Source organism: Rhinoraja longicauda, chromosome 11 (genome assembly GCF_053455715.1).
Source record: "Rhinoraja longicauda isolate Sanriku21f chromosome 11, sRhiLon1.1, whole genome shotgun sequence".
In the NCBI taxonomy this organism is placed as follows: domain Eukaryota; kingdom Metazoa; phylum Chordata; class Chondrichthyes; order Rajiformes; family Arhynchobatidae; genus Rhinoraja; species Rhinoraja longicauda.
Genome location: NC_135963.1, coordinates 13,139,376 through 13,166,884, shown reverse-complemented (window position 1 = coordinate 13,166,884; position 27,509 = coordinate 13,139,376). Strand labels below are relative to the sequence as shown.

The window sequence follows — 27,509 nt, the reverse complement described above, 5'->3', positions numbered from 1 at the left end:
TAACTCCCCTTCCCAATCCCATACTGACCTTTCGGTCCTAGGCCTCCTCCACTGTCAGAGTGAGGCCGAATGCAAATTGGAGGAACAGCATCTCATATTTCGCTTGGGCAGCTTACAACCCAGCGGTATGAAAATTGATTTCTCTAACTTCAAGCAATCCTTGCATTCCCTCTCGCTCCGTTCCTCCCCCACCCTAGTCATCGTACTAGTTTCACTAGTGTAAGAAAATAACTGCAGATGCTGGTACAAATCGAAGGTGTTTATTCACAAAATGCTGGAGTAACTCAGCAGGTCAGGCAGCATCTCAGGAGAGGAATGGGTGACGTTTCGGGTCGAGACCCTTCTTCAGACTGAAGAAGGGTCTCGACCCGAAATGCCACCCATTCCTTCTCTCCTGAGATGCTGCCTGACCTGCTGAGTTACTCCAGCATTTTGTGAATAAATACCTTCGTACTAGTTTCACTGTTGTCCTGCTTACTTTCACTCATTATTACGTTAAGGGATGTAATGCTGAGGCTCTATAGGGCGCTGGTCAGGCCGCATTTGGAATATTGGGAGCAATTTTGGACACCATATCTGAGCAAAGATGTGCTGGCTCTGTAGAGGGTCCAGAGGAGGTTTACAAGAATGATCCCAGGAATGAATATGATGAACTTTTGACGGCACTGGGGCTGAACTCGCTGGAGTTAGGAAGAATGAGGGGGGCCTCATTGAAACATACAGAATAGTGAAAAACTTGGATAGAGTGGATGTGGAGAGGATGTTTCCACTAATGGGAGAGTCTAGAACTAGAGGTCATCGCCTCAGAATTAAAGGGTGTTCTTTTAGGAAGATGAGGAGGAATTTCTTTAGTCAGAGGGTGGTGATTCTGTGGAATTCTTTGCCACAGAAGGTTGTGGAGGCAAAGTCAGTGGATATGTTTAAGGCAGAGATAGATAGATTCTTGATTAGTATGGGTGTCAGGGGTTATGGGGAGAAGGCAGGAGAATAGGGTTTAGAGATACAGCGTGGAAACAGGCCCTTTGGCCCACTGAGCTCCCTGATCAATGATCCCCGCACATTAACACTATCCTACAAACTATAAGGAGAATTTACATTTATACCAAGTCAATTAACCTACAAACCTGCACGTCTTTAGAGTGTGGGAGGAAACCGAATATCTGAGAGAAAACCCACGCAGGTCACGGGGAGAACGTACAAAGTCCTGTTAGGCAGCCACTCAACCGATGCTCCACCCTGCCGCCCAAGGTTAGGAGGGAGTGATAGATCAGCCATGATTGAATGGCAGAGTAGACTTGGTAGGCCGAATGGCCAAATTCTGCTCCTATCATTAGCAAATTTGCAGATGATACTAAGTTGGGGGGTAGTGTGAATTGTGAGGAAGATGCAATAAGGCTGCAGGGTGACTTGGACAGGTTGTGTGAGTGGGCGGATACATGGCAGATGCAGTTTAATGTAGATAAGTGTGAGGTTATTCACTTTGCAAGTAAGAATAGAAAGGCAGATTATTATCTGAATGGTGTCAAGTTAGGAGGAGGGGGTGTTCAACGAGATCTGGGTGTCCTAGTGCATCAGTCAATGAAAGGAAGCATGCAGGTACAGCAGGCAGTGAAGAAAGCCAATGGAATGTTGGCCTTCGTAACAAGAGGAGTTGAGTATAGGAGCAAAGAGGTCCTTCTACAGTTGTACCGGGCCCTGGTGAGACCGCACCTGGAGTACTGTGTGCAGTTTTGGTCTCCAAATTTGAGGAAGGATATTCTTGCTATGGAGGGCGTGCAGCGTAGGTTCACTAGGTTAATTCCCGGAATGGCGGGACTGTCGTATGTTGAAAGGCTGGAGCGATTGGGCTTGTATACACTGGAATTTAGAAGGATGAGGGGGGATCTTATTGAAACATATAAGATAATTAGGGGATTGGACACATTAGAGGCAGGAAACATGTTCCCAATGTTGGGGGAGTCCAGAACAAGGGGCCACAGTTCGGAGTGAGGGGGTATGGGGAGAAGGCAGGAACGGGGTACTGATTGAGAGTGATCAGCCATGATCGCATTGAATGGCGGTGCTGGCTCGAAGGGCTGAATGGCCTACTCCTGCACCTATTGTCTATTGTCTATTGTCTATCACTTATGACATGATCACCTTCACAGCCAACAATGGACCATTGTGGGCCCCACTGTTCCTTGATCATTGATGTTGTCTTTGATTTGTCCTTTTTTCCTACCTTTCATTTATGTGTTCTTTGTGCCTTTTCATCTCTCTCGTTTCCCTCTCCCCTGACTCTCACTCTGACGAAGGGCCTTGACCCGAAACGTTACCTATTGCTTTCCTCCAGAGATGCTTCCTGACCCGGCTGAGTTACTCCAGCATTTTGTGATTCTCTAATAGATTTGGACAAAATGAGGAGAGGTTTAAATGCGCAGATGAAAATGGTGGATAGTCTTCGGCAGAGAAATGCAGAGCCTAAGACCCAGATGGCCAATAACATGGATCTAGGAGGCGAGGCAATCAGTCATCAAGCTCATTGATAGCTCTTTGCAAAAACCATCAATTTTCATTGCACTGTGGTACAAACCCAGTTTCTCCATTACACCACATAATTGAGATCCCTTGTATCTGATACAATGATAGTAAATCTTCGCTGCAGCCTCTCTACAAATTTATTGCAAACTTACTAAAAATTTCCCACTCTTCTGAAAGTGTAGTTCTCAAACTTGGACATAATATTCATAGCTACTCCGGTGGGAGGTTTTTTTTCGAGAGATTTTGTTCAGAGAAATTTAGAGATCGGTTTATGTTTTCTGTATTTCTATTTATAGTTTAGAGATACAGCACGGAAACAGACCTTTCGGCCCACCGAGTCCACACCGACCAGCGATCCCCGCACATTATCTTATCGAAACATATAAGATTATTAAGGGGTTGGACACGTTAGAGGCAGGAAACATGTTCCCAATGTTGGGGGAGTCCAGAACAAGGGGCCACAGTTTAAGAATAAGGGGTAGGCCATTTAGAACTGAGATGAGGAAAAACTTTTTCAGTCAGAGAGTTGTGAATCTGTGGAATTCGCTGCCTCAGAAGGCAGTGGAGGTCAATTCTCTGAATGAATTCAAGAGAGAGCTAGATAGAGCTCTTAAGGATAGCGGAGTCAGGGGGTATCGGGAGAAGGCAGGAACGGGGTACTGATTGAGAATGATCAGCCATGATCGCATTGAATGGCGGTGCTGGTTCGAAGGGCCGAATGGCCTCCTCCTGCACCTATTGTCTATTGTCTATTGTCTATTAACACCAGCTACGCACAATTGGGACAATTTTCACTGATACCAAGTCGCCAATTAACCTACAAACCTGTACGTCTTTGGAGTGTGGGGGGGAAACCGAAGATCTCGAAGAACGTCTATGCGGTCACGTACAAACTCCGTACAGACAGCACCTGTAGTCGGGATTGAACCCGCATCTCTGGCACTGCAAGCACTGTAAGGCAGCAAGTCTACCGCTGCGCCATCATGCCGCCCTAATTATAAAACCCAGCATCCATGGAGGGTAGTTGCAGGAGAGCAGAGTGGAGTTAACAGTAATTCTGCCTGAAACAACACACGTTACGGTATTCAACAGGTATTAGAAACATAGAAAATAGGTGCAGGAGAAGGCCATTCGGCCCTTCGAGCCAGCACCGCCATTCATTGTGATCATGGCTGATCGTCCCCAATCAATAACCCGTGCCTGCCTTCTCCCCATATCCCTTGATTCCACTAGCCCCTTGAGCTCTATCTAACTCTCTCTTAAATCCATCCAGTGATTTGGCTTTCACTGCCCTCTGTGGCAGAGAATTCCACAAATTCACAACTCTCTGGGTGAAAAAGTATTTTCTCACCTCAGTTTTAAATGTCCTCCCCTTTATTCTAAACAGGGGTATTGATCAGTATTCCCAAAACTCTTCACTCCTCTACTTTACTTAGTTATTTGGCTTCCTGTGAATAAATAGTCTCCTTCTAAACTTAGCCACCTGACACTTGCTACATTGAATGTTGTGTGTCTTTTATCTGCCCCTGTTTATGTCTTTCAGTATTTTGGTTTGAATCCTTACCGTGCATTTTCAGCCACTCAAAAGCACTTCATTGAAGTCCTCGCCACTATTTTCTGGCAGAAAATTTCCAATCTTTTTCCAATTATAAAAAAGCAACATTGCAGAAAAAAAAGTCATTCAGTCCTTCATATCCATGCAAGCTACAGAAGATCTACTCAGCCCAATTCCATTACTCCAGCATTTTGTGTCCATCTACTATTGCACAGTCTATTGCCCGACAAACCACAGCTCTTCGTGTATAAATCCAGCTACTCTGTTTAAATGTAATGAAAGTTTCAAACCCCAACCCCTTTCAGACCATGTGTTTCATGACCCTAGATACCACTGGATGAATTTCTTTCTTCCCTCTTCTCCCATCAGATTAGTCCACCAATTATTTTTGATATGATTTTTCTTCTGTTTTCACCATGGAGAGAGAAATGGAGATTAGGGAACTCATGAAAGTCAATGGGGATGTCTTAGGAGTAGACTGCATTACATGAGAAGAGGTGCTGGATATCTTAGACCGTGTGAAGGTAGATTAATCTCCAAGGGCTCCCATCAGGTATATCCAAGAACACTGTGGGAAGCTAGAGAAGAAACTGTGGTAACCTTGGCTAGGAAACATGCATCTCGTTAGCCATGGATGAGGTGCCAGAGACAGGAGGGTGACAAATGTTATGGCTTTATATAAGAAGGGCTGGGAACTATAGACCAGTAAGATTAACATCTGTGGTAGGCAAGTTACTAGAGGGGGTTCTGAGGGATAAGATATCCATGCATTTGCAAGGATGTGTTGATCAGCATGGCTTTATGCATGAGAGATCATGCCTCACAAATTTGACTGAGCTTTTTTGAAGAAGTAGCCGAGAAAGTCAATGAGGGCAGGGTGGTGGACATAGCGTATGTGGACTTCAGCAAAGCCTTTGATAGATTTCCATATGGTAGACTGCAGGCCTGGAAGGTTAGATTGCATGGGATCTATGGAGAGTGAGCTAATTGGCTTGATCGTAGGATGCACAGGGTGGTAGTGGAAGATTGTTTTTCAATCTGGAGGCTTGTATCTAGTGAGGTTTAATTCAGATAAGTATAAAGTGTTGCATTTAGGGAAGCGGGGTTAGATATTCTACAGTGAACAGTCGAAGTGTTATGGAGCAAAGGACCAATGAATACAAGTAGATAGTTCCCTGAACGTGGCGACACAGGTAGACAGGGTGGTGAAGAAGGCTTTCATAAGTAAGCGTGTTGAATATAAACGTTGGAACATTATGTTGCAGTTGTGAAAGATGTTTTGTCGGGTCGCATTGGAGTATTATGTTGACTTTTAGTCACCTTGCTTTCGGAAAGATGCCATTAATCTGGACAGAGATCAGAAAAGGTTTCCATTTATTACATCTTATTCTTTAGGAAACGGGGGTTCCCATCTTCCATTATAGATAAGGCACTCACTAGGGTCTCCTCAATATCCCGCAGCTCTGCTCTTGTTCCCCCTCCCCCATTCGTCACAAGGACAGAGTCCCCCTTGTCCTCACCTTCCACCCCATCAGACGTCGCATACAACGTCTCTCCAACATTATCCTCCAACATTTCCGCCACTTCCAACGGGACCCCACTACTGGCCACATCTTCCCATCTCCACCCCTTTCTGCTATCCGCAGAGACTGTTCCCTCCGAAACTCCTTGGTCCACTCGTCCCTTCCCACCCAAACCACCCCCTCCCCAGGTACTTTCCCCTGCAACCGCAGGAAATGCAACACCTGTCCCTTTACCTCCCCCCTCGACTCCATCCAAGGACTCAAACAGTTTTTCCAGGTGAGGCAGAGGTTCACCTGCACGTCCTCCAATCTCATCTGTTGTATCCGCTGTTCCAGATGTCAACCTCTCTACTTCGGCGAGACCAAGCGCAGGCTCGGCGATCATTTCGCTCAACATCTCTGCTCAGTCTGTCTCAACCAACCTGATCTCCCAGTGGCTCAGCACTTCAACTCCCCCTCCCACTCCCAATCTGACCTTTCTGTCCTGGACCTTCTCGATTGTCAGAGTGAGGCCCAGCACAAATTGGAGGAACAGCACCTTGTATTTCGCTTGGGCAGTTTATGCCCCAGCGGTATTAAGTTAAACATTGACTTCTCTAACTTCAGGTAGTCCATGCTTTCCCTTTCTATCCCCTCCACCTTCCCAGTTCCCTCACTAATCTTCCTGTCTCCGACTACACCCTATCTTTGTCCCGCCCCCTCCCCTGACATCAGTGTGAAGAAGGGTCTCGACCCGAAACGTCACCCATTCCTTCTCTCCCAAGATGCTGCCTGACCCACTGAGTCACTCCAGCATTTTGTGTCTGGAAAAGATTTACAAGTTTGTTGCCAGACTTTGAGCAACTGAGTTAGAGGGAGAGTTTGGGTTGACTAGGAGTGCAGGTGGGTCCTTGGAGTGCAGGGGGCTGAGGAGTGATCTTATAAAGGTACATTAAATCATAAGGGGCAGAAATAAAGTGAATACACACAGTAAAGATCTAGAGGACGTAGGTTTAACATGAGAGGGGAAAGATTTAATGGAGGATTGTACATATATAGAACAATGCTGGAGGAAGTGGTTGAGGTGGGTACAATGACAATATTTAAGAGACATTTGCACAGAGATATGCATAAGAAAGGTGTGGAGGGATATTGGTCAAACATGGGTAAATGGGACAAACTTAGATGGGCATCTTCGGTGGCATGGACAAAGAAACTTGACCTGAAGGATGGAGGTTGGTGGGGGGGTTGGTGGAGAGAATATGAGGAGTCCAGCAACTATCTTTAGTTTGATCATTCATGGATTTTCCCACACTGTCTATGCCATCCATGGCCAAGATCAAACTTGCTCACAACCACACCCTGAGGCAGGCTCAAGTACAGAGAGTTATCCTTTATCTGTTGGAAGGAGCATTTCAAAAGCTTCCTCACCAGCCTTTGTCCTTGACGCAAAGGAATCTTACCTCCCATCCCACAGCATCTTTTCTCATCCTGTCTCACTGCCACCCTACACCAACTATTGAAACACTTTCAACTATTGAAAGGTTGAACAGTAAAGCAGGGAGGTTCTACTGCAGTTGTACAGGGCATTGGTGAGACCGCACCTGGAGTATTGTGTGCAGTTTTGGTCTCCTAATCTGAGGAAAGACGTTCTTGCCTTAGAGGGAGTACAGAGAAGGTTCACCAGATTGATCCCTGGGATGGCGGGACTTTCATATGAAGAAAGACTGGATAGACTAGGCTTGTACTCGCTGGAATTTAGAAGACTGAGGGGGGATCTTATAGAAACATATAAAATTCTTAAGGGGTTGGAGAGACTAGATGCGGGAAGATTGTTCCCGATGTTGGGGGAGTCCAGAACCAGGGGTCACAGCTTAAGGATAAGGGGGAAGTCTTTTAGGACCGAGATGAGAAAACATTTCTTCACACAGAGAATGGTGAGTCTGTGGAATTCTTTGCCACAGAAGGTAGTTGAGGCTAGTTCATTGGCTATATTTAAGAGGGAGTTAGATGCGGCCCTTGTGGCTAAAGGGATCAGGGGGATCAGCCATGATCATATTGAATGGCGGTGCAGGCTCGAAGGGCCGAATGGCCTACTCCTGCACCTATTTTCTATGTTTCTATGTTTCTAAAAAGACTCGTCAGCTAGCTGATGGCTGAAGTTTAAAAATGTCGAGGAAGAGAATTCAATCTTTCACCATCTCTTGCGTTGTTAATTTTTGACCAGTCTTGGTTAAAAACTTTTCTGAAATTCCATGCAAACTATGTTTAGTTTCCTTGCTGCTGTTGTAACGCTTTTGATCGAAACTTAACACAATTACTCCGACTAATAGAATCATGGAAAAGTACAGCAGAGGAGAAAAAAACATTTGTCCATCAACTCCAGCTTGCTTCAAATCCAGTTAGTCCCAATCCCATGGCTCTTTTCCAATGTCCATATATATTTTTTTCATGAATTATTTTATCCATTTTCCTTTACAGTTTCCTATTTGATCCATTCCCGCTTGCACATCAGGCAGCACATTCCAAATTCTAATCACGTACTGCTTCTAAAGGCAAGTCGCCATTATTTCTAAGTACATGTGGTCTGGAATGTTTAACTGGAAATTTTGAGTACCACTGTGTCTCTTAACCTCCACTGGAACAGTCTACTGGCTTTGGTTTTAATGCGTTTTCTGAAGAATGAGAGTGCAAAGGAGATAAAACCTGAAATAATGGTAGGGCAAAACAAAGCTGTGGGGGAAAATAGACAATAGACAATAGGTGCAGGAGTAGGCCGTTCGGCCCTTCGAGCCAGCACCACCATTCAATGTGATCATGGCTGATCATTCTCAATCAGTACCCCGTTCCTGCCATCTCCCCATACCCCCTCACTCCGCTATCCTTAAGAGCTCTATCTAGCTCTCTCTACCTAGACACAAAATGCTGGAGTAACTCAGCAGGTCAGGCAGCATCTCAGGAGAGAAGGAATGGGTGACGTTTCGGATCAAAATCCTTCTTCAGTCCTTCTCTCCTGAGATGCTGCCTGACCCGCTGAGTTACTCCAGCATTTTGTGTCTACCTTCGATTTGAACCAGCAACTGCAATTATTTTCCTACAGATCAAGTAAGCAGTTATCACTTGTTAATGTTCTCTGCAGGAACACCTTAAATCCATCCAATTCCCTACTTCCTGCTCTTTTCCCATTTCTATCCATTTCCCTGTTGAAAGTGATGAATGATTCTGCCTCCACCATCTTCTATTCCAGAGAGCTGTGGATGTTGAGTCATTAACTGTAGTCAAGATAGAGGCGGGTAGGTTTTGGACACTTTATCAAAGCCCTTCAAAGTTTTGAACACCTTTACCAATCACTTCGAATCCCAGCCTCTCCAGTCTTTCCACATTATTGATGACCCTCATCCTAAAGTCTGTTAACTCTTTCTCACACTCTCTATCAGGTCTCACAATTTTAATTATTTTTGCTTCGCAACAGACAAATTCTGATTTGAAATATAAGTTACTTTGTTAATGGTTTAAACATCAGAGTGGTCCTGACCTACCATCTCCCTCTTTGGAGACCCTTGACTATCTTCAATCAGACTTTACTGGACTCTATCTTCAACTAAACATTGACCCCTTTATCCTGTATCTCCACACTGTGGACGGCTTGATTGTAATCATGTATAACCTTTCTGCTGACTGGATTGCACGCAACAAAAAAGCTTTTCACTGTAACTCAGTGCACGAGACATAAACTAAACTAAACTAATCAATTGTTACGTTCTCGGTAAAAGCAACCAAATTCATCCTATCTCCCAGTTCTGTCCACATCATACATCAATTTTTCTTTCGCCCAAATATCTACCCATTTTCCTTATGAAAGTGATGTCTGATTCTGCTTCCACCAACCTCTACCTAAGACAGTTGTGGATGCGGAGTTATGAACTGTTTTGTGATCTAGAATTTCTTCTATACTCGCCCGACAATGGTTTTCTCTTGATCCTTACTTATTCCGCCTGGGTGACTACCATATTATTTTCACGAGTAACAAGACTTTACTCCTTTACTGCACATTTCTTTAGAATCAGCCCATCAAACTGGGTTCCCTTTCACAGTCCTGTTAACCCCAATGTAAAATTATTTGAGCCAGCATTGCATTGACTCCCCATTTGCAAACCTGGATTAATGCCCAGACTTTGATTCCCCATCTACAGCTCATTCACAAATCAGCTATTATAGAAGTTAATTTTCCTGGCTGATTAATTAACGCCTAAGCACTCAAGCTTTCCATCTCAAATTTCATCTTCAATGAAAACTGTTGTATTTTACATGTTCAGGGATATAAGTCTTGGTAAGGCAATCTTTGGTTTCCTTAAGGACTATTTCTGGAGAACTTGTAGCGGGTGGTCTCAAAATGTTATCCAATGTGTTCTCTTCCATGCCATCTTTTTGTTACAACTCTGGTGCTGGCTTTGTACTGGAAGAACGAAGCAACTGAAAATGATTACATCTGGGCATGTTTAGTTGGGGAACTACTGTAGTGTCAAGCTCAGACACGGAGCTTTCATCAGTCAGAGTATTGAAGTTGGGAGGTCATGTTGGTGAGACCGCATTTATAGTTTTGTGTTTCGATCTGGACACCATATTATAGGAAAGATGTTGTCAATCCGGAAAGGGTACAGAGAAGATTTACGAAGATGTTGCCAGGACTAGAAGGTCTGAGCTATAGGGAGAGGTTGAGTAGGCTGGGAGTCTTGGAGCGCAGGAGGATGAGAATTGATCTTATTGAGGTGTATAAAATCATGAGAGGAATAGATTTGGTAGATGCACAGAGTCTCTTGCACAGAGTAAGGTGAATCAAGGACCAGATGGCATGGGTTTAAGGTGAAGGGGAAAAGATTTAATAGGAATCTGAGGGGTAAACGTTTCACATAAAGGGTGGTGGGTGTATGGAACAAGCTGCCAGAGGTGGTAGTTGAGGCTGGGACTATCCCAACGTTTAAGAAACAGTTAGACTGGTACATAGATAGGACAGGTTTGCAGGGATATGAACCAAACAAGGGCAGGTGGGACTAGTGTAACTGGTATGGGCAAGTTGGGCTGAAGGGCGTGTTTCCACATTGTGCCACTCTATGACTCAGACCTTTATGATTTATCCTTCACCCCAGTCCTTGGGTGACTCCAGTCACTGGAAGGCACTTGTTTTAGATTAGATTAGATTAGAGATACAGCGTGGAAACAGGCCCATTTGGCCCACTGAGTCCACGACGACCATTGATCACCCGTTTACAGTAGTTCTATGTTATCCCACTTTTGCATCAACTCCGTGCCTACCAGGGGCATTGTGTAAATTACAATTAACCTACAAACCTGCAAGTCAGGTTTGTTTGTGACGACTACTCAAGACAGTCAAGCGTCTCCGATATGTTAAATCGCCTTGGCTGGGAGTCGCTAGAGTCAAGACGCACCAAAGCCCGCTTATGTACTGTCTACAAAGAGACTCACGGCATCATCCCCAGTAACATGTCTCATTTCATTCAATCCAATACCCAGAAATTCACAAGACAGTCCTCAGGTCACTTCATTTACACTAGAGTTAGAGCAAACAAACATAGCCACCTACAGTCACTATATCCATGGACTATCCCAGAGTGGAACATCCTTCCCGACACCACCAGATGTGTACCAACCTTGTCACTCTTCAAGTCGCAGCTCGACAACTTGGACATGGATCATTTCACCAAACTTGCCCACATAAAAATCAAAAAAAACCTTTTGCAGCCACTACCCACGGGAGCGAAACCTGCACGAGATAGCCCAGCTGTTGGCGGTTGTGCAGTAGAAAGCAGAAAAGCAGAAAAGCAGAAAAGCAGAAAAAAAAGTCTTTGTGTTGTGGGAGGAAACCGGAGGACCGGTAGGAAACTCACGCAGTCACAGGGAAAACGTGCAAACTCCACACAGACAGCACCTAAGGTCAGGATCGAACCCAGGTCTCTGGTGCTGTGAAGCAGCGGCTTTACCAGGTACGCCACTGTGCCACCATCTAACTCCTCACCTCCGCTGTTGACCTCAGTACTAAAGGAGCCACACTCAATTAAAAACGCAGGTGAATCTTGGTACCTTAAGTAAATGGGCATGACAAAACCAAATCCTAATTCACAAACTCATATAATAATGTCAACAATTTAGTTTAGTTTAGTTGACTATCACATCTACCAAGGTACAATGAAAAACATTATGTTGCCTGCTGTCCATTCAGCGAAAAGACGACACATGATTACAATCAAGTCATCCACAGTGTACAGATACAGGTTAAAGGAATAATGTTTAGTGCAAGGTAAAGTCCAGTAAAGTCTAATTAAAGATAGTCTGAGGGTCTCCAAGGAGGTATATAATCCTTGATTATAATTATGGCCTTGCTGAGGCAGCATAAAGTGTAGATGGAGTCAATGGAAGGGAGGTGGTTTGTGTGATGGTCTGGACTGCGTCCACAACTCTCTGCAAATTCTTGTGGTCTTTGATGGAGCTATTCCTAAACCATGCTGTGATGCATGCCAATATAAAGCTTTCTATGCACATCCGTAGACGTTGGTGAGAATTGTTGAGGACATGCCAAATTTCGTAACACCTCTAAGGAAATAGAGGCATTGGTGTGCTTTCTTGGCCATTAATTCGATGTGGTTAGTCCCGGGCAAGTTGCTGGTGATATTTACTCCTAGGAACTTGAGGCTTTCAACCATCTCTACTTCCGCGCCGTTAATGTACACTGGGCTATGTGCAGTCGATCGACTTCCTGAAATCGATCACCATTTCTGTTATCTTGCTTTTATCTTGCTCATATTGAGAGAAAGATTGTTGTCTTGAAACCAGGTTACAAGATTCTCAACCTCCTTCCTGTACTTCGTCTCGTCATTATTTGATGTACGACCCACCACGGTGATGTCGTTGCGAATTTATAAATTGAGTTGGATTGAAAAACCAAAAGTATTTCCATTGCCTTCTCTTTATTTTGACTGTGCTCCCTTTATAGATGGAGTATTCCTTCTGGAATTTTTCTGCTCCCTATTGTGAAGAACTGGGCATTTTCCACAACTTATTTCCCTTCTTCCGAAATTTCAAGCACATGCACATTTTCCCATAGCTTATCCTGTTCCTGTTCACAATCCACCACACTCACTGTGACTGGAAACTAAAGATGCCATTCGATAACATGGTGGGAACTGCCAGCAGGTCGATCCAGATTAACCTGCTCAACACAAAGGTGCTGAGGTGAATAGGTGGACTTCTCCAATAGCTTCCTGGCTTGGATAGACACAACGTGCTGGAGTAACTCAGCGGGTCAGGCAGCATCTCTGGAGAAAAGGTACGGGTGACGTTTCAAGTCAGAACCCTTCCTCAGACTGTCTGAAGAACGGTTACGACCAGAAACGCCACCCATAATTTTTCTCCAGAGATGCTGCCTGACCCGCTGAGCTACTCCAGCACGTTGTGTCTATCTTTGGTATAAACCAGCATCTGCAGTTCCTTCCTGCATATTCCTTGCTTGGATGTTGGATTCTCCTTGAGGTGTAGAGACAAAGCATAACCTTACTGAGTTCCACAGCCGTTCTTGCACAGGAGAAAGAGAAGTACAAGACAATGCGTTAAAAAAATATATAATTGCGTTTGGTTTAATGGTTTTAAATATTTACCAATGCTTTAAATTGTTTAAATTATTTAATTTTTTTGAAAACTATTATTAAAAGCCAAACAATTTAAAACATTTAAAGGGATTATATCCTTTATTCCTCCTCTCTTCTATTCCTCTGTAAACTACACAGGATTCCTCTTACACTACTCATTCTCAACAGCCTCCACATTCACATTGAGTCATAGAGCTATTCAGAAACCGGCCCTCCATGCCAAATATGTTGGCATGTTTTCTGAAGAAGGGTCTCAACCCGAAACATTACCCGTTCCTTCTATCCAGACATGCTGCCTGCCCCGCTGAGTTACTCCTGCATCTTGTGTCTATCTTTGGCATATTGGTTAGTTCCATTTGCCTGATTTTGCCCATAGCTCTCTAAACCTTTCTTACCCTATATTGATCTACTGTCAGTGTCCTTTGTATAGCTTCCTCTGGCATCTCATAACAGGCATGGATTACCCTCTGAATGAAAAATGTGCTCCTGAGATTCCCCCTTTAATCTCTCCCCTCTCACCTTAAGTCTCTGCCCTCGAGATTTACCCTGGGAATCGTCTACCCTGGGAAAATGACTGCATAGACAGCACCCGTAGCCAGGATCGAACCTGGGGACCTGGCGCTGTAAGGCAGCAACTCTACCACTGCGCCACGTTGACTACATATAAAAATCGTTTGGTGCCTAGATCTCTTGTCCGTAGTAAGGAAAACAAAAAAAAGCATTAAATGTGTTTTTCTAAATTGGTTTCTTAAATAACTGAGAGGTTAGCTTCGAGTCGGTGCAAAGGAAATAAAAGGATTCTTCCACCGTGGATATAGTGATAAAGAGGTTATCATGATTGTCATGTGCAATTCATGAGAAGTATTGATTCAACAATATACAAATAAATGTAGCAATTCATCCAGTGTTGTCCAGGAGGTTTAAAAAGAAGAGGATGAGAAAAAGTGGGTGGTACGACGATGTGCAATGAATCTGAATGATGTCCAAATTATTCTGAATCCTCTGTATTCTTCACTGAAACCTAATAATGCTCTGCTGTCTGGTTCAGAATATGCCTGTTAAATGTCCTGTCTCTTTTCTTTGCTCTTCTTTATTTCCCCTATTCAATTACCTTCGTTTTTGTAATCCGTTTCCGGCAGACTATATCCTTGTCCTGTATCCGAGCTCTGCTTTTCTTATTCTTGTTCTGATCCTGTTTCTGTCTTTGAAAAAAAACGCCGCTTAAAGAAAATTAAACCAAAATCTCTGTGGGAATTTAGAAACCACCCAGTTGTTTTAAAGACAACTCTCTTTCAAAGCTGAGAATCAAAACAGCTTAAGAGTATGATTGCCGCTGTTGTGTGCATGTTTCATGTTACTTTATTTGTTGGAGTCCTGTGCTTTATCTTGTCCCAGGGATATTTACATCTTGCTGCACAGAGTTATTCAGAATCAGCGAATTTTCCACCCCTTGAAAACTGCCTCAGGGAAAACAAACTATTTAAATGGGAAGTATATATAGTTTTACACATAAAATATTAAGGCGTGCATATGAATGGAGTATTTGTAATCAGATATACATGGCTTGCTTCTTGTATCCATCCCTCTCGTACATGGCAAGTTGGCGATAAGATTTCCATGACAACCACATTGTGAATAAGATTGACTTTTGGCAGGTTTATAATGTCAATTTTGATTATGCATCGGAGCCACTCTGTGGGATATGTTGCTTGCAAAGAGGTGCGTTTTAATAGACGAGGACAAAAGTGAGTGCTTATATGAGAAATGTCTTTACCTTTTTGGTCTATTCCAGAGCTATGAGAAGCTGGAGAATAATTTTGATGACATCAAACACACCACTCTCAGTGAGCGAGGAGCACTTCGTGAAGCAATGAGGTAAGTCCAAGTCGCCATGGCAACAATCATCGACAATGGTAATGAAAAAAGCCATTCTTTATTATGGGAGGAACAAATGAGTTCATTGCCACCATTCTGATCTTTTCTCCAAGGTATTAATTTGTCAGTAGAGCATCTTCCCTTGAGGCTATGCTTAGGTTGCAAGGATGCAGCTAGTTCAGCTTGTGCATGCACTCAGAATTTAAATAATGTTTTCACTTCAGCTCCCAGCCACCAGAAGGAGAAGGAAGCTTTTTTTTTCTCTGTAGGTCTTCAAGCACTTAAGAGAAGCTCAATCATTTTAGCTCAACTGCTGATTGGAATTATGACATTCTCTTAACGCCTCCCCGCCTACCCCCCCCCCCCCCCCCCCCCACCCCCAGGAGTACTTTGTGCCTGGAAAGATTCCAGCCCAAAGTAATTTTGCAGCAAATGTAATCAATTCCATTCTTAGTTTAGTTTAGAGATACAGCGTGGAAACAGGCCCTTTCGGCCCACCGGGTCCGCGCAGAACAGCGATTCCCACACATTAACACTATCCTATACCCACAAGGGACAATTTTTGTAACATTTACCAAGCCAATTAACCTACAAACATGTACCTCTTTGGAGAGTGGGAGGAAACCGAAGATCTCGGAGAAAAACCACGCAGGTCACGGGGTGAACGTACAAACTCCGTACAGACGGCGCCTGTAGTCGGGTTCGAACCCGACTTTGCTAAAGTGTGGATATTAGGTTGAGGGGGGTGGGCGGGGATGAGGGGACCTCCTGAAACAATGCAGAGCCATCAGAATGGAATAATGCTGCCAAGCAGACGTCTTCGAAACATAGAAACATAGAAAATAGGTGCAGGAGGAGGCCATTCGGCCCTTCGGCCCTTCAAGGCAGCACCACCATTCATTGTGATCATGGCTGATCATCCACAATCAGTAACCTGTGCCCAACATCTCCCCATATCCCTTGATTCCACCAGCCCCCAGAGCTCTATCTAACTCTCTCTTAAATTCATCCAGTGATTTGGCCTCCACTGCCCTCTGTGGCAGAGAATTCCACAAATTCACAAAACTCTCTGTGTGAAAAAGCTCCTTCTCACCTCATTTTTAAATGGCCTCCCCTTTATTCTAAGACCGTGGCCCCTGTGACGTCAAGTCAGGTCGAGTTTATTGACAGGTACGGTGAGGTGCAGGTGTAATGAGGATCTTGTCTGCTGCATGACAGCCACATAGACAATACACAAAATCATTAAATATACATAAATTCTACAAGACAGTGAAAGGATAAAGATACAGCAGGAAAACAAGACATTAGAGCAGAATACTCAGTCAGAAAGCAAGTCCACGGTGGTGCAAAAGATAGTCTGTGATGTAGTGTTGTCGAGGTAGGTTTAAGGATGCGCAGTAGTCTAGTTTAGTTTACAGAAACAGCGCGCAAATGGAGCCTTTGGCCTACCGAGTCTGCACCGATCAGCGCTACCCACTACACTAGTACTATCCTATGTACTAGCGACAATTTACAATTTTCTAACGAAGCCAAATTAACCTACAAACCTGTACGTCCTGGGAGTGTGGGAGGAAACCGGAGATGCCGGAGAAAACCCACGCAGGTCACAGGGGAAATGTAGAAACTCCGTATAGGCAGCATCCATAGTCAGGATCGAACCCGGGTCTCTGGCGCTGTAAGGCAGCAACTCTACCGATGCTCCACTGTGTACAAGCAGTAGTCTGCTTGTGTTAAGTTTCAATGATTTATGTACGCATTAGTAGAATTGTAATATCAGTTCAGGGAAGATGGGACATTTAACTTTCACCTGATGCTGACAAAAATTTGACTTTTTGGAATTTTGTTTGTGACATAAACAAATGGCGTTCAATATAAATCCAAAGAGGTGTAACACTGCCTGTCTAAACATAATGAGGAAATCTTGCTGATAGGGGTCGGCAGTTTGAATCTGGTATCCAGCTGATTAAATCTCAAAAAGCCTTTGAATCGCAAACATGTACGGAACAACGTGGAACTCAGATCGTCGCTCGATTCCACAGTTTAGTTTAGTTTAGAGATACAACATGGGAACAAGCCCTCCGGCCCACCACCTCCGTGCTGACAAGCGATACCCACACACTAACACTATCCTACATGCTAGGGACAGTTTGTCATCTTTATCAAAACTAATTAACCTACAAATCTGTACGTCTTTGGAGTGTGGGAGAAAACCGGAGCACCGGGAGAAAGTCCATGCAGTCACAGGGAGAACGTACAAACTCCGTATAGACAGCACCCGGAGTCAGGATCGAACCCTGGTGTCTGGTGCTGTAATGCAGCAATTCTACCGCTGCGACACCCTGCTGCCTTTTAATTGATGTTATTAAATGTCACAGTCTATGCCAAGCTGAATTCACCTCCACTAACTTTAATATACTGTAACTTTAATGTAAATTGAATGAACCACAACAATAATAAAGATAATTAATAGAATGTGACTGTTGCTAATGTGGCCCATCCTAACCATGGGTGCTTACTGAATGGAGATTGTATGTTCTCCCCGTGACCTGCGTGGGTTTTCTCCAGGTGCTCTTGTTTCCTCCCACACTCCAAAGACGTACAGGTTTGTAGGTTAATTGACTTTGGTTAAATGGCAAATTGTCCCTAGTGCGTGTAGGATAGTGTTGGCGAGCGGGGATTGCTGGTTGGCGTGGACTCGGTGGGCAGGAAGGCCTGTTTCCGTGCTGTATCTCTAAAGTAAAATAAATTAAAAGTAAATCCATTCTGCAACATGTTATTAATTGCATGTATTAATTATGATGTGTTACTGTATATAAAAAGTAAGATTTGGTTCACTTCTTTATTTCAGTTTTATAATAGTTAATCTCACACATAGAAACATAGGAAATAGGTGCCGGAATAGGCCATTTGGCCCTTCGAGCCAGCACCGCCATTCAATCATTCAATATGATCATGGCTGATCATCTAAAATCAGTACCCCGTTCCTGCTTTTTCCCCATGTCCTTTGATTCCTTGTGTAGGAAAGAACTGAAGATGCTGGTTTAAATCAAAGGTAGACACAAAAGGCTGGAGTCATTCTGCAGGACAGGCAGCATCTCTGGAGAGAAGGAATAGGCGACGCTTCGGGCCGAGACCCTTATTCAGACCGATGTCAGGGGAGTGGGCAAGACAAAGATAGAATGTAGTCGGAGACAGTAAGACTGGTGGGAGAACTGGGAAGGGGGAGGGGATGGAGAGAGAGGGAAAGCAAGGGCTATTTGAAGTTGAAGTCAATGTTCATACCGCTGGGGTGTAAGCTACTCAAGCGAAATATGAGGTGCTGTTCCTCCAATTTGCGCTGGGCCTCACTCTGACAATGGAGGCGACCCAGGACAGAAAGGTCAGTGTTGGAATGTGAGGGGGAGTTGAATGAAGTGCTGAGCAACCAACCGGGAGATCAGGTTGGTTAATTCGGACTGAGCGGAGGTGTTCAGCGAAACGATTGCCGAGCCTGCGTTTGGTCTCGCTGATGTTCAGAAGTTGACACCTGGAACACCTCCGCTCTGTCCGCCTTAACATTATTACCTTTTTTTAAGAATAGAATATTTCAATCTCAATTCCAGAGGAAAAATGGAAGCAGACTAATTTCTAAATGCTGACAAGCATCTTTTCAGACATGGTGCCGACTATTAATTTTTCTGGCACTGTGTCAGTCTGTGACTTGAGTCTTGGTCCCTATTAATTCCAAATTTAAAAAAAAAAATGCCTTGCAGCATATTTTGGAGGAAGTTTAGTTTAGTTTAGAGAAGCAGGTCCTTCGGCCCACCGACTCCACGCGACCAGTGAACCCCACATATTTATATTATCCTGCACACGCTAGGGACAATTTACAATTTTACCAAGCATATTAACCTACAAACCTGTGCATCTTTGGAGTGTGAGGAAACCGGAGCTCCCGGGGAAAACCCACAGGGAGAACGTACAAACTCCATACGGAACAGCACCTGTAGTCAGGGGGTATGGGGAGAAGGCAGGAACGGGGTACTGACTGAGAATGGTCAGCCATGATCACATTGAATGGCGGTGTTGGCTCGAAGGGCCGAATGGCCTCCTCCTGCACCTATTGTCTATTGTCTGTAGTCAGGATCGAACCTGGGTCTCCGGCGCGGTAAGGCTGCAACTCTACCGCTGCGCCACCGTGTCGCCCTAGGAAGTTGGGATTGAGGAATGCACAGGGCATTGGGCAGTGGAAAGCAAGTTTGTTTGAAAACAGTTTTCATTAATGCCCTGCAGAATGAATTACTGGATATATTTTGTAGTCTTTAATAGATCGATAGATTGAATGCATCAGCCACCCTGATATTTCACGATTCCCAAAGCCATCAGCTTTTGAACATTAAAGTAGCCCTTTATATCAGTCTCATTAGCCTTTAGTTGACTGGATGAGTCTACATTCTAATATTTGGCAGAAGTATTACTTTCTTAGCCACCATTCTGAATACGGAATGTCATGTTTTTTTATTGGTTAATTTACACGCTCTTTCACTGAAGGAAAATCACCTTCTGCTGCTCTCCATCAATTTAACAGCGGCTAATCCTTTAATTTTATTTCATGTTTTGTTTCCCTTTTAAATATCGCCGACAAATTTTCTCCAATGTTGTAGTTCCATTACTGAGACATTAAATTGGAATTAAACATAAAATGCTGGTAATATGCACAAATTATGTCAGTATTTCAAAAGAGATAATATTGATTTCCAATGTACAGTAATGAAATCTGGAAGCAAACTCATCAATAATACTGTGCAAGGCAAAAAGGGCAGGAGGGGAAATAAAAGGACGGTCAGGAATCAGGATTTCTACTTTCCATACCTGCTGTTAATTATTTTATTGTCCAGATACATATATTTTTAAACGCAAAGATATTTAAACCTGTCAAGGCTTTGAAAATACATTAAAGGACATAATTTAGTACCTATATTGCAAAGGGAATGGATTAATTTAGTGCAGTTTTGAGATACAGTGTGGAAACAGGCCCTTCGGCCCACCGGGTCCACACTGAACATTGATCAGTTTACTTTAGCTTATTGTCATGTGTACCGAGGTAGGGTGAAAAGCTTTTGTTGCGTGCTATCCAGTCAACAGAAAGACAGTGATCGCTCATACACTAGTACAAGTGTCAGTTATGGGGAGAAGGCAGGAGAATGGGGTTAGGAGGGAGAGATATAGATCAGCCATGATTAAATGGCATAGACTTGATGGGCCGAATGGCCTAATTCTACTCCTATCACTTATGACCTTATGAGCTTATGACTAATTCTATGTTATGTCAGTTTTCACATCCTACACACGAGGGGCAATTTACAGAATTAACCTACAAACCTGCATGTGTTTGGAATGTGGGAGGAAACCAGAACACCCAGAAAAAACCCTTGTGGTCACAGGGAGAACATACAAACACTGCACAGACAGCACTCATGGTCAGCATCGAACCTGGGTGTCTGGTGCAGTGAGGCAGCAATGTGCTGCCCGCACATTAGTCAGAATGTCTTGCAATGGTGAGACAATAGACAATAGACAATAGGTGCAGGAGTAGGCCATTCAGCCCTTCGAGCCAGCACCGCCATTCAATGCGATCATGGCTGATCACTCTCAATCAGTACCCCGTTCCTGCCTTCTCCCCATACCCCCTCACTCCGCTATCCTTAACTCTATCCAGCTCTCTCTTGAAAGCATCCAACGAACTGGCCTCCACTGCCTTCTGAGGCAGAGAATTCCACACCTTCACCACTCTCTGACTGAAAAAGTTCTTCCTCATCTCCGTTCTAAATGGCCTACCCCTTATTCTTAAACTGTGGCCCCTTGTTCTGGACTCCCCCAACATTGGGAACATGTTTCCTGCCTCTAATGTGTCCAATCCCCTAATTATCTTATATGTTTCAATAAGATCCCCCCTCATCCTTCTAAATTCCAGTGTATACAAGCCTAATTGCTCCAGCCTTTCAACATACGACAGTCCCGCCATTCCGGGAATTAACCTAGTGAACCTACATCTGAAGCAATACATGCGCTCATTTAAGGTGGAATTTAAACTAAAAACGAAGTACTGGAGGAACTCAAGGGGTCAGTGACATAGGTTAGCGGTAGGAGGAGACAAAAGGCTATCAGATAAGGAAAGCAGTGGAGGAAAGAAATGTAAAATCGGAGGGAGGGAAATGGGAGGAAGGAAACTAGGGAGGGAAATGGGGGGATAAAAGGGAATTGGGGGAAAGGGAATTCGGAGGTGGGAGGAGTGAGAAAAGATCATTATGAGGCAGGGAAAAGAAATAGGGTTTGGGTGATGTGGGAACAATATATGGAGGAGCTGTGGGCTCGGGGGAGCGGTGAGCAAAAGGGTGAAGAAGGTATTTGATGAAATTGGAATAATTTATGCACTGGACTCTATTGTGGAGAATATTGAGAGGATGTTCACCAGGTTGGTTCCTGAGATGAAGGGCCAATGAAGAACGAACAATTAAAGGTGATCCAGTTGAAACATACAATATTTTGAGAGGGTAATAGCTCCCTGTCTCCCTGTCCCAGAGATATCTGCGAGTGAAGTCAAGAATCAAGGATGTTTAATTGTCATATGCACCAAAAATGGAATCATGTTTCCACTAGCAGGAGAGTCTAGGACTAGAGGTTATAGCCTCAGAATTAAAGGACGTTCTTTTTGGAAGGAGATGAGGAGAAATTTCTTTAGTCAGAGGGTGGTGAATCTGTGGAATTATTGGTCACAGAAGGCTGTGGAGGCCAAGTCAGTTGATATTTTTAAGGCAGATAGAGATTATTGATTAGAACGGTTGTCAGAGGTTGTGGGAAGAAGGCAGGAGAATGGGGTGAGGAGGGAGAGATAGATCAGCCATGATTGAATGACGGAGTAGACTTGATGGGCCAAATGGCCTAATTCTATTCCTATCCCTTATGACCTTGTGAAATTCTTACTTGCATCAGCTTAACTGGCCAGTAAATGGAATACACAGAGGTAACATATCATGTTTTAAAATTTAATTTTAATAAACTAATCAGAAGTATACTAGTGCAAAACCTAATGTCTGTAGTGTAACCAAATAAAGTTCATAGTTGCTGAGGTTAGTGTTGTGTCGTGTTCAAAAGCCAAAAGCTGTTCCTGACCCTGATGGTAAAGGCTTTACAGACCCCTGTACCATTTTAGCAATGGTAGGAGCAAAATGAGAACATGGTAAGGGTCGTGTGAGTCTTTGATGATATTGGCTGCTTTTCTTAGGCAGCACCTCTTGTAGATCACTTTGATAGTGGGGAGGTTAGCACCTGCGATGGACTGGGCAATGTCTACCACAACCTGTAATATTCTTGATTCCTGGGTGTAGGAGTTGCCAAGCCAGGCCCTGATGCAACCAGTCACTGTGCTCTCTACCGTAGAGGTTGTATGGGGTATTTATCGACATACTAAATCTCCTCATTCTTCCAAGAAAAAAGAGTTGTTCATGAGCTTTCTTTGTGATTGCGTCAATTTGCTGGCATTTGACCTAGCATTTGACAATAGGGTGGTGAAGAAGGCGTTTGGTATGCTTGCCTTTATAAATCAGAGCATCGAGTATAGAAGTTGGGATGTAATGTTAAAATTGTACAGGGCATTGGTGAGGCCGAATCTGGAGTATGGTGTGCAGTTCTGGTCGCCAAATTATAGGAAGGATGTCGACAAAATGGAGAGGGTACAGAGGAGATTTACTAGAATGTTGCCTGGGTTTCAGCACTTAAGCTACAGAGAGAGGTTGAGCAGGTTGGGTCTTTATTCTTTGGAGCGTAGAAGGTTGAGGGGGGACTTGATAGAGGTTTTAAAACTTTTGAGAGGGACGGACAGAGTTGACTGTGGTAGGCTTTTCCCTTTGAGAGTGGGGAAGATTCCAACAAGGGAACATAGCTTCAGAATTGAGGGACAAAAGTTTAGGGGTAACATGAGGGGTAACTTCTTTACTCAGAGGGTGGTGGCTGTATGGAATGGGCTTCCGGTGGAAGTGGTGGAGGCAGGCTCGATTTTATTATTTAAGAGTAAATTGGATAGGTATATGGATAAGAGGGGATTAGAGGGTTATGGTCTGAGTGCAGGTAGATGAGACTAGGTCAGGGAGAGTGGTCGGCGTGGATTGGTAGGGCCGAACGGGCCTGTTTCCGTGCTGTAGTTGTTATATGGTTATATGGTTAATGGAGGTTCTGTCATCAATGTGGAATTCTCTGCCGCAGAAGGCAGTGGAGGCCAATTCACTGGATGTTTTCAAGAGAGAGTTAGTTTTAGGTCTTCATGCTAAAGGAATCAAATGATATGGGGAGAAAGCAGGCTACAAATTTTGGATGATCAGCCATGATCATATTGAATAGCGGTGCTGGTTCAAAAGGGCGAATGGCCTACAACTGCACCTAATTTCTATGTTTCTATGTTTCTAAAATAGTGCTTGGTTCATGGTTGCAATACAATAGAAACTAATAGCCAATTTCTGTTTTGGTGAAATTTGTCCATTTCTGTTTTGGTGAAATTTGTCCATTTTCCTGCCATATTCAACCAGCAATTCCAATATGACTTTATTTTAAATAATCTTTAAATTTGTATCCATGACTTCACCAATTTGTGTCAAGGTGCACAAACTCTATGATGTTGTATTTGAATTGAAAGCCAATTAGCTAATTCCCCTTCTAGCTATTTACAGTAAAATTTTCAAACTATTCCTTTCCTAGGTTTTACCTTTGCACAATGACATTTTCCCCCTTTTTTATTAAACATACTCTTCTCACAAATCACCAGGATAATGTAAAATTAGGCTCTTAACGGTTCTTAAGTGCTGTTGTGATTGTTATTCACATATTTGTTTAATTTGCTTAATGTCACACAGAAAAAAAGAGATCACATACAGAAACTTACTCAGTCTTAAAAAGCTATTTGATTTATTTTATTTAACATTTATTTGCATCAGTGGTTACATGTCTTTGTGCCAATATTTATTCCAGCCAAAGCAGATAGAAAGAATATGAAGAGCTATGTTTTAACAAGATCAGTAATTCTCTGAATGTAAAATGATTATCTATAATTGATAAACTTTGATTAAAATCAATTGTACACAAAAATGCAATGAGGTCAGATTTGAGACACAAAAAAAGTAAATATTACTCCATGTGCACATTGCTATGCACATTCCTTTTCACTCAATCAAAATTGTTTAATTTCTTGGTGGTTAATAACCAAATTATAAATCCCAATATATTCCAATACCATATCATAACAGTGAAAAATTAATTCAGTGGAAGCTTCAAAATATTGACCTAATAGCTTGTTGTAATTATTTTTCAACTTTCACCAGTTGATCAGCCATCAGATATTATTTCCTTCTCATGAGAGCTGTAATTATATGTTGTGGAGTATTTAATCATCTGCACCATTTAGTCACCAACTTTGTTCCACCCGTTTAGTCTTATTTTCTTTCACAAATAACTTGCACAGAAGTTGGAAGGATCAAAGCTCCTTGACTTTGACCACACATGCTAAAACAGTTCCTTATTAACCACAGAGCCAGCTAAAGTCCTATTACATACACTTTGACTGGCTAAGAGGGCTGAACTTGGGATTTATCTGTGCTTAACCTATCAACAATGGATCTTCGTAACCTCAGACAGACACAAAATGCTGGAGTAACTCAGCGGGACAGGCAGCATCTCTGGAGAGAAGGAATGGGTGACGTTTCAGGTCGAGACACTTCTTCAGGCTCAAGTCTGTAGACTCGAGTCTAAAGAGATGCTGCCTGTCCCGCTGAGTTACTCCAGCTTTTTGTGTCTCTTAGGTTTAAACCAGCATCTGCAGTTCCTTCCTGCATGATATCCTTAAGCTTTGAATGTAACATGAGGGAGAAAATAGTGGCTTGTGGAAGCTACTATTCATGAAAAAGAGACTGGAATTTGGATGTTCAGTAAGCCGTGTCGGGCAGTCTAAAGTGCTCTTACACACATTAATGTGTGAGCTTCATTAAAGCCCTGATTTCTATGCAAATGAAGAAGATTTACTTAATGTAGTGATTTTTTAAATTTTCTTCATGGGAACAAGCTGTATACTCTGCTTGTTTTTATTAAGTGGGTGATGAAAAGCACTGGCGCTCTTTCCATAAGGGAGTACTTTGTACAGCTGAACTTTTCAGTGCTGCAGTTTAAATCATTAAAATGGATATGCATCGGATGTAGTGGAAAATAAAAAGATTGATGTGTTTCTTGTAACTCTCGCAACTGTGGGAGCTAATGATGTCTTAGATAATTCCCCTGAGAATACAAAACAGTTACAGAACTTTAAATACCCTTATATTTACTGCAACATACTGAATTATGAATAACTGCTCATCATGTTGGAAAATAACTGGTAGTCATGTGTGCTTTTTAAAAAGGTTTTTAGTGAATCAGCACGGAAACAGGCCCTTCAGCTCATCAAGCCCGCACTGACCAGCGATCCCTGCACATTAAACACTATCCTACATTACTTTGATTAATACGGGTGTCAGGGGTTATGGGGAGAAGGCAGGAGAATGGGGTTAGGAGGGAAACATGGACCAGCCATGATTGAATAGGCGGAGTAAACGAAGGGGTGGATGGCCTAATTCTGCTCCTATCACTTATGACCTTATGACTAGGGACAATTTTTACGTGTACACCAAGTCGATTAACCTACGTCTTTGGAGTGTGGGAGGAAACCCAAGTTCTCGGAGAAAACCCGCGCAGGTCACGGGGAGAACGTACAAACTCCGTCCCTGGCGCTGTGAGCGTTGTAATGCAGCAATACCGCTGTGCCACCGTGGCGGCCTACTTCTGAACAAATTGCAACGCCTCCTTGCGTTTGTAACGGCGGCTCCTTCCTCAAGCTTTTCAGACGGCTCGATGATACTTGCAACATTAATGATGAGGTGAGCCTAGTTTAAAATTCCGCCTGCTTTCTACCTGTGATCGTGTCTTTGAAAAAAGGAATATTTCCAAAACTTGTCAAAAATAAACATTTCCAGTGTCTGTCACGAGTCCTCTGCCCAATCAATAACCGAGCAGCATTAATCATTTCTCGGTGTGATATTTGCCCCTCTTGACTACAGTAGTTCATGGGCTCGTGACCACACTCCAAAGGCTTGAGTACATAATCTGAGTTGACACTTCAGTGCAGTACTGAGGAAATGCTGTGCTGTCAGAGGTGTATCTCATGAATGAGATATCAAACTGAAGCCCCGGTCTGATCTCTCAGGTGTGGATAAAGATCCTTTACAGCTGTTTAAAGAGGAGCAGTAGAGTTCTTCCAGTGTCCCAGACAATATTTTTTAAAGCATAACTCAAAGAGATTGTTTGGTTCTTTTAACTTTTTTTATTTCTGGAACCATGCTGGGTCCATTTGGTTTCTTTGTTTTTCTGCATTACAAAAGTAACTACTCTCAAGGGTATCTCACCGGCTGCAATATGCTTTGAGATGTTTTCAGCCTATAAATGAGTTTGGGATAAAGCAATTTCTCTCTAAAATTGTTTCTCTCTTTCACAAAGTACCCCAACCCACGATTAAGTAAATATTAAAAAATAAAATATTTTAGTAATGTAAATTTAGTAAGGTAAAAGTGCGGTGGCGCAGAGGTAGAGTTGCTGCCTTGCAGCACCAGAGACCCAGGTTGGATCCTGACTACGGGTGCTGTCTGTTTGTAACATAGAAGATCAGATGGAAGTTTGTAGTTCTCCCCATGACCGCGTGGGTTTTCCCCGGGTGCTCCCGTTTCCTCCCACATTCCAAAGACGTGCAGGTTTGTAAGCTAATTGGCTTTGTTTAGTAAAGGTTGTAAATTGTCCTTCGTGTGTAGGATAGTAGTAATGTACGGGGACCACTGCTCAGCATGGACTCGGTGGACTGAAGGGCCTGTTTCCGCACTGTATCTCGAAACGAAACTGAACTAAAAACTAAAGTAAATTAAAGTAAATGATGATGGATTGTTATAACTTCCATCTGCTTTACTAGTCTTCTTTGGGAAGTCACCCCACTATCCCTTACCTGGTGTGATCAAGAAACCCCACAAAAATGGTTGGCTATAGCCAACCTGTGAAAGACCTTACCAAGTCTATCCTTTCAGATAAACAAAGTTACAGGGGCTTGCATTGTTGCAAATAACAAAGATTATGGACAAATGGCCTTTAGGAAATAAATGTGCTTTCAATCATTGAATAGGTTGTAATGTTCCAAAGTCATATTTGCCTGCAGATTCAATCATATAATACTTTTTTTCACATTGGTGCAATTGAGAATTGATTTTATTTAGTCATCCGGGGTGAATCTGAATAACCATTGTGTTTAGGTCATTTTGCACGACTCGGAGATCTTGACTGGACATTCCTGGAGTTAGTTAC

At 43.2% G+C, this 27,509-nt stretch overlaps 1 protein-coding gene across 3 annotated transcripts in view; it reads left to right on the top strand.

The window, feature by feature from the left end:
• Positions 1 to 27,509, top strand: part of LOC144598302 (dihydropyrimidine dehydrogenase [NADP(+)]-like) — a 658,512-nt gene that overhangs the window by 129,062 nt on the left and 501,941 nt on the right. For all 3 annotated transcript variants that reach the window (XM_078408282.1, XM_078408283.1, XM_078408284.1), the window contains exon 3: positions 15,031 to 15,113. In XM_078408282.1, the coding sequence (XP_078264408.1) occupies positions 15,031 to 15,113 (83 nt within the window). The remainder of the gene's footprint in view (positions 1 to 15,030; positions 15,114 to 27,509) is intronic.